The following is a 13,213-nucleotide window of genomic DNA, read 5'->3' as shown; positions in this document are numbered from 1 at the left end:
TTGATAACATAAAAATGAGCGCTCTATCATATGTGACAACTTTGATGAAGACAGTTTTTATCTAAAGAACAAATATCTCCCACAAAGTTGTTTTTGGCGCTTCTATCTAAGTTGCATTAGGGTAACCATTAAAACGGTTTTTTTTGCTTCAACTTTTATATTTCAAATTCTACATCAAAACTGCCTTCGTACGACTTTTAGAGCTTATCAATACCAACATTTTGCGATGCAGAACTTGTCAATATCGCAATGTTATTGATGTTTTTTTTCCAAAAACTCATGATTTCAATTTTTATTTACAGAATTACAGAAACAGGCGTCCGGCGCTCAACGATTTGACAACACTGAAGAAATTCTTGATGCAGTTACATCGTACTTCAAAAAGTTGGACGCTACGCACTTCGCGCTCGGAATAGAAAAACTCGTGCCACGCTACGAAAAATGCCTCGAAAGTTACGGCGATTATGTAGAATAATAGAAAATAAAACGTAGATTACAAAAATCACCTTGTTTTCTTTTTGTTCTAACTTCATTTTTCCGCGATTTCTGAGGCACTGAACTTATTTTTTTATCGAACCTCGTAGTTAAGCTGACAGGTATTTAAAGGCGAAAAACATATTATTATCGCAAACACGAAAGATATGGCACGTAAAATAATAAATCTAGTAAATAAAGTTTAATTCACATCAAATAAATCAACAACAAAATTTTCTCCAATTTCACTCTCAGCCCACAGTGATTCTTATTTCCATCATTTGCCAAGCTTTATCGTGGACACGAACCTATGTCGACCGGCTTTACACTTTTGAGCATATAATTTAAATCGAATCTATTCTTGAATGTGAATTAAATTATTAAATTGAACATCGACCTTAAAATCGGCTCAGTCTCAGCTGATAGACACTTGGAATTGGCTGGTTTTCGCCCGTGAATCAGAGCCAAAATGTTGCCGAAAGCAAGGATTTCCTCACTTATGAGGGCAGTTTCCAGTGGATCGTGAGTAGCACATATTCCAATTTTAATATTCATTACATTAGAGTTGTAATTCTACACAGATGCAGCTGTCCGGCACATTCCAGACCTTCGACCGGCGCTGCGATGGGATGCCAGACAGCCAACGAATATGCTTTTGAGGTAGCGTTTCTAAATTTATACCAGTCCTTCTTGAATTATATTGATTTATATTATTTCAGATGTCCTCCTCAACCATTAGGTACGGTCCAGGAGTTACCAGAGAAGTAGGACACGATCTTCGAAACCTTAACGTCAAAAAAGTATGCGTCGTGACGGACAAAACTGTGGCGAAACTACCCTCGGTGAAGGCGGCGTTCGATGCCTTGGCACGTTGCGGAATTCAATACGAAGTGTACGACGAGACACGCGTTGAGCCCACCGATGGAAGGTTTCTCCTATTGCAAATACCAATTTCACAAATAATACAAATCCAATGTTTTAGTTTGATCCACGCGGCAGAGTACGCACGAAGGTTCGATTTCGACGCGTTTGTCGCCATCGGGGGTGGATCTGCGATAGACACATGCAAAGCTGCCAACCTGTTCAGCGCTGATCGAGATGCCGAGTTTCTGGATTACGTGAATGCGCCAATTGGAAAAGCTAAGGAGGTCACCGTCAAGCTGAAGCCACTTATTGCTATCCCAACGACGGCCGGCACAGGTTCCGAAACGACGGGGGTTGCCATTTTCGATTACAAATCACTTCACGCTAAAACGGGGATTTCGAGCAAACACTTGAGACCACAGCTTGGTTTGGTGGACCCACTTCATACGTTGTCCCAACCGGAGAAGGTGGCAGCTTACTGTGGCTTTGATGTGTTTTGCCATGCGTTGGAAAGCTTCACAGCGATTCATTACGAGAAACGTGGCCCGGCTCCACAGGATCCCAAGCATCGACCCCCTTACCAGGGAAGCAATCCAATATCGGACGTGTGGGCTCGCTATGCACTCAAAGTGATCAGGGAAAACTTCAAGTCGGCTGTGTTTCAGCCGGACAATTTGAAGGCGCGATCCCAAATGCATCTGGCTTCCACGATGGCCGGGGTGGGATTCGGGAACGCTGGTGTTCATCTTTGTCACGGCTTGTCCTATCCGATTTCTGGAAATGTGCGAAAGTTTGTGCCGCGTGGCTATGATGACGATCATCCTATAATTCCTCATGGGTTGTCGGTGGTTATGACGGCCCCAGCTGTGTTCCAATTCACGGGAGCGTTTTGCCCGGAGCGGCACATGGAAGCGGCGGAAATTCTCGGAGCCGATGTTTCCAAAGTATGTCATACGAAAAGAAAATTATACAAACTCTTATAAATTATGAACTTTCTAATTTTGCAGGCAAAATTAGCCGATGCCGGATCCATTTTAGCAGATGTTGTGAGGAAGTATATGTACGAACTGAACATTGAGGACGGACTGACCTCGCTTGGGTTCAATAGCGCAGACATTCCCGAACTAGTGAAAGGAACATTGCCACAGGAGAGAATTACTAAGCTGGCACCACGACCACAAACCGAGGAAGATTTAGCAGGACTGTTCGAAACATCAATGACTGTGTACTGATGGTTTTTATGTTAATTTTACTCATGCCATAATAATGTGTTTTCAGTATATCAAATGCCTCTAGCAATACTCAATCAAGTAAATATATTTTTATTGGATCAATAATGTAGTTTTCTTCTCTAGTTAAAAATTCTTATTAGTGAATACGCAATGCTCTTCGTTTAAATAACCGTCAGTAAATCGAACTCAAACATTAGTTCATCAATACATCAGTTCCAGCAATCGGTCAGTTAGGTATCAATATAAGATCGTGAAAAATTGTTTCATGTTGTCTAGTATTACATTCTACCAGGTTCCTTCCGTTCCGTTGGAAAGACACTGCAGAGATCAGTAGTGCATTGTTTATACCTTTTCTAATAATATATCACGTTTTCGGTCGAATACTGGCCACGGTATAAACAGAGATAAACGTATCAACATTAGTGGAGCTGGTAAATCGATCCATCAGAAGCATATTTTTATTGTTGTGTTTCTGAAAAATCCGCTTTGTTGTTTTCCCACCGTTTGTGCTAGAAAAGAAAGCGATAAATTGATTCGCCAATCAGTCTGGTGAACGGCGTGGACTTTTCTCGGTAGAAGAAGTGCAGGAATAGTTTATATATCATATTTGTATCTCGTTGGAAAGTGTCTTCACTTGTGAAAATGCATACAACATCCACTAAAATTACTCGAACACTAACATTTGGTTGGATTTTCAGCCTAAGATGATTGCTAGGAGCAGTGAAGCGCTCCAATGATTCATTCAGAGAAATTAAAACGACGAAAAACCAAGAATAAACATTACCCAATGTGTGCAAAAAAAAAAGCTTGGACATTATAGTATATGCCTATAGTAGACGGTTTTGGTAGGAGTTAATACTAATTGAACCGGCGAACTTCGTCCCGCCAAAACATGTTTTTATATGAATATATTTGAACATTCACGTTTCTAACTAAGCGATCGTGACGAACTTTGTAGTTGAAAGTCTCTATAATAATAAATGAAAAGAAATATGTTATTCCACTTGAGGATGCATTACTATTTTCGATGCATAGCAACGTTACACGAATTTAAATTCTGCGAATTTCAATTGAACTAAAAAAACATCACTGTAGAACATATGGAAATCAGTTCACACTATTCCTAAACGAATAGGAATGATAAACAGAAGCAATTCCAAACAGGAATAAATGAAGAAAATAACGCGACGGAGTTAAGGGGGTAGTACACTATGAACATCATCAAAAGTATGTAATTTTCGTGATTTTTTTAAACGAGAAAATAAATTTCTAGGATTAATCTGATATCATAGTTTTATTAGGTATATATTATTTAATAAACAAAAAATAAATTGGTGTCAATTGGACAGTCCCTTGAATAGCCGCAACCAGTTTGTTGCTCCCTTGCATCCAAAACCTTGTTTACTGGTGGGAGTTCTACGAGTTTTTCTAATGGACCGATTTCAACCAATGATTTTTTCACGTGATCTTGGATATATTTCCTGTCATCGTACGTACGATTTTTTCAAAATATTGATTTCTGACGTAATGGCGACATTTTTCGTAAAACAAAAATGTGTTTTTGCCTCAAAAATCGACAACAAAACATTCACCATAATTTTATTTTTCAAAATATCAAAGAAATCCCACGTACGGTGACAATAAATTTAGTGGAGAATCTAGGAAAAACTATTTCATCAATATCGGATGAACCGTTCCGGAGGTAGAACTCCCACCAGTTTGCAGTTTTGAGAAAAATGCGTTTTAGATCCGCGTTCCTTACACAAAGACTTAGGTCCACTAATTGGCTTGTAACTTTTGAGCATCGGAAAAAACTGGGACAAAACCTACAGTAAAGTAGACATCCCACAGAACATTTTAGGACATAATTTTTCTTTTCATTTTTTTAACTTTCCAAAGTGTGCTACCCCCTTAATTCCATAATTACGACAATTATTCCTTATTTGACTTTGAGCTTCTCTATCGGGTGGAGTTCAACAGATTTTAATTTATTATCAATATTATTAACATAATTTTATTTATTTTTTCTCATTCGGGATTGTATACCATTCGGATAAACGTTCTATCCATATAACTGGTATTCGAGTGACCTTGTATTGTCGTAAATGCTCTAGTAGCTCGTTGTGTTATAATACTGTTCGTTTATCTCCTTCCAACGCATTATCTGTGTTTTTTAACAGATTTCAATATCTAATTTTATGAATTTCATGTCGACTGCTTGAAACTGATAACCTTCTTCTTCGTGTATGGGCTACGTCAGGGTTTCTCAAAGTGGTCGATATCAACCCCCTGGGGTCGATTTCGGTTTCCCAGGGATCGACAGAAACGAAAATTGATTTTGGAGGTGGACAGGGTCTGAATATCGACCGCTATAAAATAACACGAATTCTTATTTGAAATATTCAAGATGCTCCAAAACATTTTTAATTTTGCGACTTGGTCCGCTCTGACTTAACACCGCCCATTTGATCCCGTAAAATTTTCTGAAAAAATTTGTATATCTGATTTTTAGCATAAAAAAATCTGTATCAAAAAACTAACGGAAAAAATGGAAAGAAAGGTTTATTTTCATTTTGAATTTATTGCTCTTATTTATGGTTTGCTTAAGTCGCATTAATAAAACAAAATAAATCATTAAAAAGGTTTCTCATAAAAAATTGTATGATATTTATACATGGTTTTGTTGAACTTTGCTTTTCTTAAATTTTCCGTCAATTTCATCCTTGACGCTCCTCTTTGAGCCGATACATAGTTCTTTGCCTTCAAAATAGAGTCCATCATTGTGCAAGCCAACCGATTTCAGAACTTTGTTTTGTTGGCACTGTGAAGCGAGAATATTCACTCAACGCATGCTGATGAATGTGGAATTATCAAAAGGTATCCCAACAACAAGCACCAAAAACAGGAATGGAGAAGTGAGGTAACATTTCATATACATTTTTATAAATCAAGGTACATATCTTCATGACTCAACGATAAAAAAACAAAGTTTATTAGTAAGATGGAAGACAAGGATAATGAACTGTGATTAATAACTTTTGAATTTGAATTTGAAAAAATTTCTTTAAATTCTGTTTCTTTGCAGAAAATCTGTAATTCTGTACATACAGATTCTGTATCTGAAATTTGGCGTAAAATCTGAAAAATACAGAGTATTCTGTATAACGGGTGTTAAATAAAAAATGAGAATTTTTTCAATACCTTTCAGTAACTCAAATAAAGAGCGTAAAATTTTCTTTCTCCAAGAAAATTGCTCTTTGGGCTCCCTAGAAACACCGGGGCATTTCAAAGCCTTGGTTTAAGCCGAGCGGTCTGGCAATCAACCAACAAATCTATCGAGAAGAGTGCCTCGATAAAATCCTGCTGCCGTTCCTGAACGAGCATCACGCGGATGGGAAGTACGTCTTCTGGCTGGACAAGGCGTCTTCCCATTACGCCAAGAAGACGCTGGCGTATCTTGAGGAGAAAAAGATACCGTTCTTGCCGAAAGATCGTAACCCAACAAACTTGCCCCAGTGCCGCCCAATAGAGGATTTCTTTGGCTCACTCGGTGCCCTAGTGTATAAAAACAATTGGAGGGCCAAGGACACGAAGCAACTGACTGCAAGAATCCGGAATTGTATCCGGAAAATGTACGTAAGTGCCGTACAACGTTCTTGTGAGAGCATCGCGACAAAGTTGCGTCGAACAGCAGACCACGGCCCTTACTCAAACATTTACTGACATTTTTTTGAAGAAAATACATTATGTTATTAATAAAAAATACTGAAATCGATGAAAAAAAAAATTTTTTATATGTGATTGAAAAAATTCTCATTTTTTATTTAACACCCGTTATGTGGCAACCCTGAGAATGACTTATATCCTATAGCGAATTCGTTTTTGTTCAGTTTCAACCCCAGTGCCACACGCTGTCAAAACGTTTTTTTATTCACTCAGTTTCAACCCAGTTTCGCACTAAGTTCAACTCGAAAGCTGTTAGTTTCGCACTGAGATGCTTCACGGCTGAACTGTCAAGTTCAAATCAGTACCACATCATGGAATGTGCCAAGGTGATAATGCAAGAAATGTTGATTAGCATCAGCACAGATGAGGCAGGAGTACAACTAAGGTTGTCATATGTTCTAGTTATAACGAAACATTGAAAAACAATATCCTGCGATGTGAGAAATTGCTGAAAATTATCTTCTCGTTTACCACAATCATCCTTTGACGAAAAAGGCTTCATTATGGTTACAAACAACGCGAAACCGAAGAAACCATTTGAAAATCAAAGAACGCGGAGATTTAAGGCTTTAACTAACCAATATTGAACCGCATTTTGATATTTTGCTATTTTTGGATAGATTGGTTTACGATTTGGATGTTTTATAGTTTGTGAGTAATTTGTATCCATAATTATTTATTACACTTGATATTTACTAAATTTTATATCAATTTATTTTGTTGAATATGATTGAGATTTTTTTTCTATATTATAGTGATTTTCAACACTTCTGGCTGATTTGTCACATTACTTCCATTTTTTGGAAGAATGTTGAGAGTGTGAATTGAACTCGTGACCTTCTGCGTGTGAGGTGCAGATGTTACCACTACGCCAGATCGCCTTCGTGAAAAAAAACTAAAGATAGGATTTTCAAAGAAATTTGGCTATGGGAGTCTAAGGTATGACTTAATTCTGGAAAAGGGGTCTCTTGCTCAAAACAGTTTGAGAACCCCTGGGCTACGTGATCCAAATGGCTGGATATTGTTTATAATCGAATTTGAGAGTCCATCATTCATATAAGTGAATAATTTTATTAATACAGCGCGGACTAGATTATGTACAGTTTTTGATTTCTTTTCACTGTATACAATTGGGTCGAAAACAATGTTTTTATTTTGTTTTTTTTTGCATGTATTTTTCGTTTTTTTGAAAATAAAAGAGGGATTTGATTTTTGATTCATCCCCTTAAAGTCAGAAAACACCTTTCTCACATGAAAAATATAAATTTATCCAGATTCTCTCGGGAGGTGATAGACGATCATATTTAATGAAAAAAATCCTCCTACGCATATGTTCGAATTTTAAAAATGACAGAGCTATAGAGTTTTTTTTTGTTTCGGACCCTGTTGTCTCAAACTGGTTTTACATTGAAAAGCACGCCACGGAAGACGATTCTGATGCTTTCACTTGAAAGATGAGAAAATGAAGTACAAGATATAGTAGTGGAACAACTAAATTAGTGGATTTAAATAACTTTTTGGATGCGAAAAACTTAAAAGTTAATAATTTTCAATGTGTTATTATTAATTTTATCCTAAAAAATTATATTAAACTAGATTGTTTCTATCAATTAAATTGAAGCTCTCTAACCGCTCTACAATTTGTTCTTTGACGCCTTCTTCTATCTTTCTTAATTTGGTCGCAATATCGATATAAACAATTCCTGGTGAAAATTCAAGCAAAATCTTCAAAACTCACGATTTTTACCCCACTGTACATATAATAGCCAGCGATAGATTCTACCGTATAACGCATATCATGTGTTCAAGTATCCTACACGAGTGTTCGAGAAAGAATAAACATTCACTGTCGTCATCTTAAAAAGAGTACATAATTAGTGATACCAGTGGGCATCTGCAATTAAATATTTTTAACCTTTTCACGTACAACATCGAGTCTCTCTCGTGGCGCGCTTGCATATCACAAGGCACTAAGACGCTCAGCAGAGTAGTGAAGTTACTCGATGCGTGACCCATCGAAGCGTTTGCATTTGGTACGCTCTTTTGAAAATTAAATCGTATGGGAAGGGGTTAAACATAGTTTTTTTGGCAATAAACCACAAAACATAACACCAAACTGGTCATTGGAATTCCCACAAATATCCTGTTTAATTACTCGTTTGAAAATAACCTACCACGTACGACACAAGATTATCGTTTAATTACAGAATAGCTTAAATTGCGTTTTATCAAAAATCTTAGGCAATAAAACGGCCTAATGTACACAATCATTACTTCGAACAACGTTAATCCAAGAACAATCTGTTGAACTCTACTTCTAGTTGTCATTGTCAAATATTCCATTTGTGCTAAAAGTTGTTCAGGCGCCACAAGACCATTGCTTTCAAACTAAGGGAGGACCCCGGTCTGGAAGGTCAAATAAATAGATTTTTTTATTTTTGCTTTTTTGGGAAGCTTGTGCCCTGAGAAATGTTGTTCTAAAAGAATTTTACGATATTTGAATTCGTTGGAAAGTTACAGCCAGAAGTATGATGTTATCTCTATGGATAAAGTTTAGCTGTACGAATGTTCTAACGCGTTTTTCTCGACACCATGTTTTTTCAGCAGGTGGTATCGATATCTCAAGATCTACTCGACCGATTTGGCTGAAATTTTTTATCTGTATGTAAAAACGAATTATCTAAAGCGTTACATAGCCGTTTTTTATATCTCAATTTTCAAAAACCCCTACGTAACGCTTTAGGTATTGTCCTAAAGTTTCAAAATATTCATTGGAATTCGTTCTGCGACACCCCGTTGCTTCAGAATCGATACCACCAGCAAGGTACCGGTTTTCAGACAGCATCTACGCATCCGGCTGTCAACAGCGTAATTATCCTTTTTCGTGCCTTCAAAAAAATTAAAATTCATTATTTTTTGACCTCCCAGACAGGGGTCCCCCTTTAACGATGATATCCTTAAGAAGCACGATGATGCCTCAAGCATCTAGAATATGACTTTCAACACCTGAAAGGATTTTCACTTTGCTGATATTCATCTTTGAAGCACGCTCAAGCATCATTGAGTAAAGTACACTCAAAACTGTTTGGGAGTTGTTTTTGGTACGAATTTGATTTTCCTGACGCTATTTAGCGTTACACCCGATTACACTTACATAACGTAAGATATGTATGTTATTATTATTATTATTTAGAGTTATGGCACTTCTCAGCATTGAGCTGGAATATTCACCTACCCCCGGGCTTCTTAAATGCCAAAGGGGGATTAGGCTCTGTGGTATCTTTTTTTTTCTTTTTTTCTCTTTATAATAGTGTCTGCACAATCATCGTGTTCTAATTATGGTGATTCAGGAACCGTTGCACCATGTTACACGTTCCAAGAATCACCGCTATCTGCATAACCGCAAGCTGCTCTGTTACTTGCAGCTCCTCCAATGACTGCGTGAGAGAGTGTGGAACTAAACCAGTAGCAGAGATCACTACTGGTATAATACGGATGCCTTTCAAATGCCACATTTGTTTTAGTTCTTCTGCCAAGTCGTGATACTTGGTTATCTTGGCAGCAAACGTAGATTGTAGATTGTGGTCTAACGGTATTGCAATGTCTATTATCAGCACTTTTTTCTTATTTTTATCGTAGACCACAATATCAGGGCGATTAGCTGGTATTCGGACATCCGTAATAATCTCGCGATCCCAGTACAACTTGTAGCAGCTATTTTCCAAAACCGGATCCGGAATATACTTGTAGTAGGGTACCAACTGATTTACCAAGTTGCGTTTTGATGCTAGCTGTTGATGAACAATCTTGGCAACCGAGTTGTGACGATTGAGATAAGCTGATTCGGCTAGCGCTCCACAGCCGGCTATGACGTGTTCAATCGTCTCTCCTACTTTATTGCACTTTCTGCAACAGTCAACAACGTTTCCGTGCAAGATGTACTTCCGGTAGTTTTTAGTCGCTATTATCCGGTCCTGGATGGCTACCATAAACCCTTCTGTTTCAGAAAAGAGTTCACCTCGCACCAGCCACGTGTTCGATAATACTTTGTCGATATGCGCTTGCTCTAAACGATGGGGGTGCGTCCCATGAAGTTCCTTTTGCTTCCATGATGTTATTTTTTCTTCTATGGTCTGCAAATTGCAGCTAAGTTCGTACTGCTCCTGCGCCAGATGCAGGGCACTGAATCCACGGTCCGCTTCACAGACAGCGCGATAGATATCGTGACGGGTCTGACTTTCCACGAAGTAACTCCGCAACTGCTGGATCTGGGAACTGCAAAGCGCTCTAATGTCAGTGACACCTCTTCCTCCTTCAACACGTGGCAAGGTGAATCTTTCTATGGACGACTTTGGATGGTGCATACGGTGCTTTGTAAACGTCACTCTCATTGCTCTTTCTATTGTTTCTAAATCGGTTTTCGTCCACTTCAGCACCCCGAAACTGTACGTGAGTAAAGGAACGGCAAACGTATTGACGACTTTGATTTTTTTGCCGCCGCAGAGGTTTGTTTCCAAAACCTGGTTGATTCTGATCAAGAATTGTTCCTGGAGTTCCTTCTTGATTTTTGTGTGACAAATCCCTTTCAATTGCAGAAATCCCAGGTACTTATAGGATTCGCCTTCCACCAAATCTTGAATCACTTCACTCTCGTTAATGCGGAATCCTTCAGTCTCCACCAATCGTCCACTGTGGAGCTGTACTGTCTTACACTTTTCGATTCCGAGTTCCATCCGTACATCGGAACTAAAGTCGCTAACACACTGTAGAAGACTATGTAGCGCTTCTGTTGATTCCGCAAACAGTTTCAAGTCGTCCATATAGAAGGTATGGTTTATTGTCGTTGTTCTGTTGATATGGTAGCCATGGCTGCTTCGGTTGAGTGCTCTGCTCAAGGGGTTCATCGCAAGGCAAAACCACAAAGGACTGAATGTGTCACCTTGGAATATTCCCCTGCGAATATTGAGAGTTCTGGATCTCAACATAGTTGTTCCGTCGGTGATACTAAGCGAGGTGCTCCAGTTTACCATTGCGTGTTCCATAAACCTGATGACGCCATCATGTATCTTGTACATTTTTAGTACCTTTATCAGGTACGTATGCGGTACAGAGTCGTATGCTTTTTTATAGTCAATGTACGCCATACTCAGGTTCCTTCTGTTTCGGCTTGCTTGTCCGACGATGACTGCATCGATAACGACTTGATCTTTGCAGCCCGGCGTGTTCTGTTTACAGCCTTTCTGTTCTTCTGTTAATATTTCGTTAACTTCGCAATGGTTGTGTATCTTTTTATTAATCACCGACGTAAGTAGCTTGTACAGGCTCGTTAGACATGTTATTGGCCTGTACTTCGCCGCATTCGCTGTGTCTTGATCCTTTGGCATCAGATGAGTAAAGGGTGTGTCACATCAAATTGCATCACGGAAAAAACGCTGTAGAAATTCGCCCAGTAGACCGATCCTTTTGAAAATTTTAGACAGTAAAATAAAAACTATTAAACAACTTTTGGCATTTTCCATTTTTCATACATCGAGCCCAAGCCCGTATGCTCGTACCTTCCTTTTTACCCCGTCCATAAGGTTCTGTACAACGACAGGTTGTATTTTTTTTTTGATTTTCTTTTTCTTTTTTTCCATTTTCTCTTGAAGTCCGCCTCCGATTTGACAACTTTTGGGTTCTTCCGGAGGGCCTGCTTCATAATCGCCCAATATTTCTCTATTGGGCGAAGCTCCGGCGCGTTGGGCGGGTTCATTTCCTTTGGCACGAAGGTGACCCCGTTGGATTCGTACCACTCCAACACGTCCTTTGAATAGTGGCACGAAGCGAGATCCGGCCAGAAGATGGTCGGGCCCTCGTGCTGCTTCAATAGTGGTAGTAAGCGCTTCTGTAGGCACTCCTTAAGGTAAACCTGCCCGTTTACCGTGCCGGTTATCACGAAGGGGGGCTCCGCTTTCCGCAAGAGCAGATCGCTTGCCACACCATGTACTTTTTGGCAAACTTGGATAGTTTCTGTATGCGAATCTCCTCCGGAACGCTGAATTTGTCCTCTGCGGAGAAGAACAACAGGCCCGGCAGCTGACGAAAGTCCGCTTTGACGTAGGTTTCGTCGTCCATTACCAGGCAATGCGGCTTCGTCAGCATTTCGGTGTACAGCTTCCGGGCTCGCGTCTTCCCCACCATGTTTTGCCTTTCGTCGCGGTTAGGAGCCTTCTGGACCTTGTATGTACGCAGGCCCTCCCGCTGCTTGGTCCGCTGGACGAATGAACTTGACAAATTCAGCTTATTGGCGACATCCCGGACCGAACTTCTCGGATCACGTCTAAACTGCTTAACTACGCGCTTGTGATCTTTTTCACTGACGGAGCATCCATTTTTGCCGTTCTTCACCTTCCGGTCGATGGTTAGGTTCTCGAAGTATCGTTTTAGTACTCTGCTGACCGTGGATTGGACGATTCCCAGCATCTTACCGATGTCCCGATGTGACAACTCCGGATTCTCGAAATGAGTGCACAGGATTAATTCACGACGCTCTTTTTCGTTCGACGTCATTTTTCCAAATTTACGAAAAATTTACAGTGAAGCATGGCCAACGTGATCTATACACTCTTATCTGATTTTAAAGCGAAAGCTGAAGATATAATTCCTAAAAATTAAATTTCTACAGCGTTTTTTCCGTGATGCAATTTGATGTGACACACCCTTTAATTCCCCTGGTCACGAACTCCGGTGTTGTTTGGGGATTTTCTAATACCTTATTGAAGCACTCTGCCATTCGCCCATGAGTTGAAGAAAACTTTTTGTACCAGAAATTGTGCACGAAATCTGGTCCTGGCGCAGCCCAATTCCTGGAATATCGAATGGCTTCGTTGATATCATGGGCGGTTACCATAACGGCAGGCATTGCTTCAAGTCCGTTT

General features: G+C 39.4%; 1 protein-coding gene across 1 annotated transcript; it reads left to right on the top strand.

Annotated features, from left to right (window-relative positions):
• Positions 1-854: 854 nt before the first annotated feature.
• LOC129768493 (probable hydroxyacid-oxoacid transhydrogenase, mitochondrial) lies at positions 855-2,669 on the top strand. The gene is made up of 5 exons (XM_055770183.1): positions 855-996; positions 1,056-1,134; positions 1,194-1,402; positions 1,457-2,282; positions 2,346-2,669. Exons 1-5 carry the CDS (start codon positions 944-946, stop codon positions 2,568-2,570), a joined length of 1,392 nt encoding a protein of 463 aa, XP_055626158.1. The 5' UTR covers positions 855-943; the 3' UTR covers positions 2,571-2,669.
• Positions 2,670-13,213: the final 10,544 nt, after the last annotated feature.

The sequence above is a fragment of the Toxorhynchites rutilus genome, chromosome 2 (genome assembly GCF_029784135.1).
Source record: "Toxorhynchites rutilus septentrionalis strain SRP chromosome 2, ASM2978413v1, whole genome shotgun sequence".
Taxonomy (NCBI): domain Eukaryota; kingdom Metazoa; phylum Arthropoda; class Insecta; order Diptera; family Culicidae; genus Toxorhynchites; species Toxorhynchites rutilus.
This window is presented reverse-complemented; position numbering and strand designations above follow the sequence as displayed.

Excerpts from the sequence above, each read along its gene's own strand:
- LOC129768493 (XM_055770183.1), top strand. The coding sequence starts at position 944 with ATGTTGCCGAAAGCAAGGATTTCCTCACTTATGAGGGCAGTTTCCAGT. Across the intron at positions 997-1,055 it reads AGGGCAGTTTCCAGTGGATC|ATGCAGCTGTCCGGCACATT; the intron begins GTGAGTAGCACA and ends AATTCTACACAG. Across the intron at positions 1,403-1,456 it reads GTTGAGCCCACCGATGGAAG|TTTGATCCACGCGGCAGAGT; the intron begins GTTTCTCCTATT and ends CCAATGTTTTAG.